Raw genomic sequence first — 6,005 nt, forward strand, 5'->3', positions numbered from 1 at the left:
TTACCACCTTGAGAATAATCTAAGCGACCTTACCAGGTAGTGCATAGCCCAAGCCAGCTGCTTGGCTACCTCCAACTTCCACGTGATGTTGATGCTACTTTTGTTCTTTTTCAAATACGTGTCCAGAGAACCAAATTTACCGTATTCTTGAACCATAATGTCTGAAACGAAGACAAGCAGGAGATAAATAATCTTTTTTTTTTTTTTTTCACATCTGTGTGTGATTTGAACTTACTCTCATCTCCACAAACGCACACGCCATAGTTGAGAAGCAAGTGCTTGTGGGAGAGCTGGCTCATCATGCTAGCTGCTTCAAAGAATGACTGAGGGACAACAGAAACCAATTATAGCTTCTTTAATCAGCCAAGGCTGAAAAAAAAAAAGCCGACCTCCGAGTAAGTGCGATGAGCCTTGTCCAGAATTTTGAGAACTACATCGATCTGATGAATCTCTCCATAGTCTCCGAGCTCCTTCCTCACGCCGGAGAAGAGCTTGGTGAACGTACCCTGGCCCAGACTCTCATTCTAAAAAATGAAGATGAGCCATGTTTAAAGACAAAGGCACGCTAACGTGCTAATCAATGATGGCTAATGTTTATGAATCTGAAAACAAGGAGGTCCGTCTTACGATGATGAGGTCCTCTTTTCGAATCTTGTGGAAAACCATCTGGCTGATGCTTTTTTGTAGCGAGGGAGACAGAAGAACCTCTGGCCCTTGGTTATTTCGACACACCAGCAGATTGGATTTGTCTGGAGAAGCGTTATCACATGAGTTAAAGATCTTCCATCACAAATTGGAACATCTACTCTGACATTATTAAATGTCAAACTGACGTTTGGAGCTGGGCGGGCAGCACTTTATCAACTGGAACGTGTATCCGTCGGTGCGAAGCGCCTCCTTGTGGTAGCAGGCGAGAAGTTCCCCGAGCGTGCCGAAGCTTCTCTTGGCACCGCTCAGAACGTACTCTCCTGACTCGCTCCTCACAATCTGACAGTGCTTGTAGTCCGTCAGAGGATCATACTGAAGATCAGAGAACATTTTAAGTCGGATGATAGCTGACAACCAATCATCTTCACTCCAGGCGAGTCACATGAGAGCCTTAAATGACTTATGTGGAACTCTCACCCCCACCACGAAGGACATAAAGAGCTTGTCGTAGTCTCTGGGGCTACGGCGCAGCATGTACAAGCCTTGGCGGTTGCCGGCGCGACGTAGCTTAGCGACAGTGAACTCCATCCTGTGAGCGGAGACACGTTATCAAACCACGTGCGGGAATGTGTGAAATCTTTGGAATGCTACTCACGATAGAGGGCCATGACAGTGGCTCTGAATGCCTTCCAGAAGCCTGGGAGGAGCAACTTCTTTGCAAAGATAATGATGAGCGTCCGCGACCAGTCTGTAGTATCCGTCCACTAACGATACGAAAGATAGAGCTTCGGAGAGAGAGTGGAACTGCAGCTCCTAAAAAATATAGTGATCAAGAGTAGGAAATTGACATTAACTTCATTTTTTACATTTTATGTATCAAAAGTACAAGTAGTATCATTTGCTTGGTATCGGTATACTCATTAGGGAAAATAATCCCTAAAAAAAAATTGGGAATGCTTTATTTTAGATCCCCCCCCTGGAGCCATTCTATAAGAAGATCTCAAGACTGAAAAATAGAACAAACACTAGTTAGTCTCCAAGACTGATTCCAAAAATGATCTTGCCTTAGAGATAATGACAATCCGATGTATTCATGTGAATACAATTTCGATACCCCCTAAGGGCGGAATATTTTCAGTCTGTGGTCAAACAAAGAAACAGAATGTATCGAAAACCTTTTTTCTACTGTTTACTCATTTCTGTAATGAATGAACAGCCATCTGTTTACGGTGTTTCGCGACACATAAATAGGCGAAGAATGCGTAATCGATATGATCAGGGGACTGTACCAGAATCTGATGGTCTTGTCTCGTGAGAGTAACTATGCGACTCTCGGCTGAGCCTTGCTTATTGGCCTGCTTAATGCTGATGTCGATCACCTCTTGGAAATCACAGTATGTCTGCAGCTCCTAAAAGACACAAATGAATAATCTCCTCGTGACTTAGCTTGTCTGTTACCATGGCAGCACAAAACTCATTTGTTTTTTTTTTTCTCCCCCCATCTTGCCTTACCTCACCAGCTCCTTCCGTTTTCCCTTTTGACCACTGGATGCCCTTGTTGCCCATGACGACGATGGTAACATCACGCGCGGACAGGTCTGTGAGGTGGAAGCGCTCCGAGTAGAGCGACGGAAGCAGGATCTCCAAGCTCATCAGATACTTGAGGCGAAGTTTACACACCGTGGCTTTTAACTCGGTAAACTGCTGGATGAACCTCTTGAACCGGAATCGGATGCGCTTGCGAGTTAAGATGTTGTACTGCTGGATTCGACTTCGCATGCAGCTCGGCAGGAAGGATTTATAGCTGAAGCAGAAATGAGACGTGGCCTAAATTCAGATGGACGATATTTAAGGGGGATTACAACTTACCTGGTGTCGTTATAGATGCCCACAGGTGACTGGCCACTCTCTTTCGCCAAACGCATCATGTCCAGTACCGCCATACCCAAACATTCCTCTTGGGCTTCGTGACCCATTGGAATAACAACCCTATCATTCAGAAAGTCACTCCGCCACTGTCAAGAAAAATACCAAACTTGTCAGTATGATAATCCATTAGTTGTGAGATTTTTTTTCTTTATTAGTCATCTTGGCGTGCAATCAGAGGCTCCGTTGAATCAGTTCACAGTTCAAAGAACATCCGATATAGGAAGTTCAGACAAAATAGGCAAATTAAAAACAATGACATAACTTTGTTACTCAATTTGAGATCTCAATGTACAACTTGAAAAAAAAAATAAACTTGGGTAATTCTTATCATAATTCAGTACAGGCCTTCCCTTTGTGAATAATCATAGCTGCCTTTTTGTTTCAGCTCTTTGGCAGCCCAAAGTCAAATGTGACTCCACTTACAACTGACCTGGAAAAATTGATACGCCATGACGCATTCATCCATCACAGGACTCTCCATGCCCTTGTTAAGCCCGCAGCGGTGAGCATAGGAGGAACTGCCACTGTTGTACCAGCCAGGGAAGTAATACCTGTTTACAAGTGTGAGCAAAAAAAATGTCATCATATGAACGCTTAGTAAAAATTCAAAATGTAATTATCCACCTGATTCTGAAATGTAAGCGCTCGCTGGTCTCCGGGTTCAGTTTGAAGACGTGATTGGCTGGAAACCACATTCGGTCGCTTTCCCTCATCAGGCTGAATAAGTTGAAGTATAACGGTGCAATACCTGCAAGGAAGGGTTTTTTTTTTTTTATGTAACATATTTTTTATATAAAACACACATAATGGAATAAAAGTAGAGGGTCTCGCATTTAAGCCAGACAGGAATGACTAAGCGACCGGAAAGCCAATAATCAAATTACACGGTCTCGTTTAAGTTTCAAGTATTTTGTGCATTTTTTTTTTTTTTTTTTTAGAATCGATTTTTCTGTCGATTAATCAAATTATCGGGTACACTTTTTTTTCCAATAAAATGTGGTTAAAGAAAAATGTTAACAGACATAAAAAATCGCTCAAAACGATAACTTTATTATTAAAATTATTATTAAAATATGAAAAAATGATTATTAGAATACAAGACGATTAATTTGTTAATCGATTCGCTGGAGATTAATCGTTTAATTTTGACACCTTATTGTTTTTTTTTCATTTTAGCTAGCAACAACCACATTCTATCGTTTCTTTGTTAATGTAAAATCAGCCTAGCGTGTACAAATTTGTAGAGTTAGCTTATTCGGAGACAGAAGACTTTCTTAACAGGAAGCACTCATAAGTGAAGCAACCTAACGATGAGAACGCCGCCTTGAGAGGAAATGCCTGTGACCACAACCGGAAATCAAGGTACTTGCAGGGTTGACCTACATTTTTTTTTTTTCTCATGCATTATTATTTACTAGCCATGACACCAATCCGATATTTTTTTAAATGTTCAACCAGGTCATATACCACCTCAGGCTTCAACTCCACCCTGACCCGAAACAGTGGCAAGAAAAATGCACAGATATAAATCTGTGGATAAAAACCAGTCCACTTTGGAATGCAGATCACCGTGTGAGAACTGTCTTCATCACTCACCACAAGTTTTCGCCGCGAGGATGCAAAGCTCCTCTGCTACGTAATCGCCAGGCGGGTATGTGAGCACACACTGCTCTCCCCCATCATCCTTCTCCACATAGTAAAGTTGGACACTCAAACATGTTCTATTCTGCTTCGGCTCAGGTCCAGAAGATGGCGTGCAGTCAGGTGGGAGGCCATTATGATGCGCTGTGGGGCAGGTGGCGCTTGGGTTCATGTTTCTCACCAAAAAGCAGGCCATGTACCGACATCCACCTAGAAAAGGGAAAAAAACAGCAGCAAGTTGACTATGGTGAGTGGGGGTTCTAGCAAGCTTATATTTGTCATAAAACTCCTCACATGTTCTCACAAGACCCACATTGTTTGACTCCCAATGTGCTATAATAATCACAAACACTTCAAACGTTCCATTCGCTTTCGTTTCTCCGTTGAGCTGCTGACCCGCCGCCGCAAATCGCTTTAAGTGAATTCTGAACGGTACAACACAAATCATTTCATCATGCCCTTAAATGATGCGTCTGCAAAACCAAATGCGTGACGGATACTTGATTCATGCAATTACAAAGTAGCAGCTGATGAAAAGATAAAAAAGAACTACCGGGGGAAAGATGGGAGTCAGAAAAAGCAGCTGTTATACAATGTGATTGCAATGAAAGCTATTGAATTGGCTATTTCTTACATCCTGAGTGGAATTTTTTTTTTTTTTTTTTGGGTCAAACGGAAAAGCCCTGCCTCGCTCAGAGTCAAGAGTCAAGACATTTTACACGCACTGGCAAACTGATCCAAATTGAAAAACAATGGCCCATCAAGTGAAATGTTGTCTATCCATGTTTACACACCCCAAACATTTATCACACAGCATACAGGCAAGTTCCGCACTCGAGTCTTATCAGGGTCTCCTTGCTTTGCTGCACTAGGAGAGCGTTATCAGTCACAACACATTTCAACATTTACTACATACTCTGCTTCTGGACATTTTGGGCTTTCATGATGTAACTTTAAAAACAATGCACACTAATAAGACGAATAAGCAAAACAGGAATCTTAAAAGATTTTTTTCCACTATCTCCTAGCACCAACAAAATGAGCCACCTCATGATGCGTCACTGGAGACAGAAAGATAATTTTTGACCTTCTATCTATTCAAACATCAGAGCAAAATAATGAGTGGACTTGTGTCCAGAGCAGAGGCGGTTTTACAGGGTGGCAAGGGGTGCCAACTGCCATCTCCCCCAAATGCGTTGCCACCCTAAATGCCACCACTACAATGAGTCTATTGATACTACATTCACATTTTCAATACAAATCTTCCTGACATTGTCTCAATAGTGGGTTTCTCTGAAGAAAAAAATGGTTGCATACTATAGTGACTCTAATCAAATGGAAAAAAAATCAAGTATATTTGACCTTTCCATTTCCTGGCTGAGCGAAGATTCAGGTAAGATAATCTATATATGGTTGCTGTATTCAGCGAATAAGCCCGAACACAGCCGGATGTTGCACAACATGTAGCAATATGTTGTTGTTATGATTGTCCAATCATAATCATTGTCACTATACTGTTATTAAATCATAATTAAATCATAATTAAACATGCACAACTGTCAATCAAACACAATATTGAAATTATATTAGGTTTTTGGAACCTAATATAATCACTTACTGTTTGTTGTTGTCGAGTTGTCCGCACAGCAGCTTCGGAGCAACGCTGTTAAGCGACAATAATAAAATAATCTCAAATTGTCAAGAGTCTCATTCGTCCGTTTTGACTTGCAGAGCAGACCGGCAGACAGCCGCGATGCATCTTTGTCCCCAAAACAACAATGTCCACC

General features: G+C 41.7%; 1 protein-coding gene across 1 annotated transcript in view; it reads right to left on the bottom strand.

The window, feature by feature from the left end:
* Window positions 1-4,414, bottom strand: part of jak2a (Janus kinase 2a) — a 7,941-nt gene extending 3,527 nt beyond the window's left edge. The window contains exons 1-13 of the mRNA XM_049738986.2: window positions 4,174-4,414; window positions 3,202-3,325; window positions 3,008-3,128; window positions 2,518-2,663; window positions 2,161-2,452; window positions 1,938-2,057; window positions 1,304-1,461; window positions 1,126-1,237; window positions 834-1,020; window positions 628-749; window positions 390-524; window positions 236-323; window positions 34-161 (exon numbers count right to left, since the gene is read on the bottom strand). Coding sequence (XP_049594943.2) covers window positions 34-161; window positions 236-323; window positions 390-524; window positions 628-749; window positions 834-1,020; window positions 1,126-1,237; window positions 1,304-1,461; window positions 1,938-2,057; window positions 2,161-2,452; window positions 2,518-2,663; window positions 3,008-3,128; window positions 3,202-3,325; window positions 4,174-4,414 — 1,974 coding nt within the window. The remainder of the gene's footprint in view (window positions 1-33; window positions 162-235; window positions 324-389; window positions 525-627; window positions 750-833; window positions 1,021-1,125; window positions 1,238-1,303; window positions 1,462-1,937; window positions 2,058-2,160; window positions 2,453-2,517; window positions 2,664-3,007; window positions 3,129-3,201; window positions 3,326-4,173) is intronic.
* Between the last annotated feature and the right edge of the window lie 1,591 nt (window positions 4,415-6,005).

Source organism: Syngnathus scovelli, chromosome 13, assembly GCF_024217435.2.
Source record: "Syngnathus scovelli strain Florida chromosome 13, RoL_Ssco_1.2, whole genome shotgun sequence".
Classification (NCBI taxonomy): Eukaryota; Metazoa; Chordata; class Actinopteri; order Syngnathiformes; family Syngnathidae; genus Syngnathus; species Syngnathus scovelli.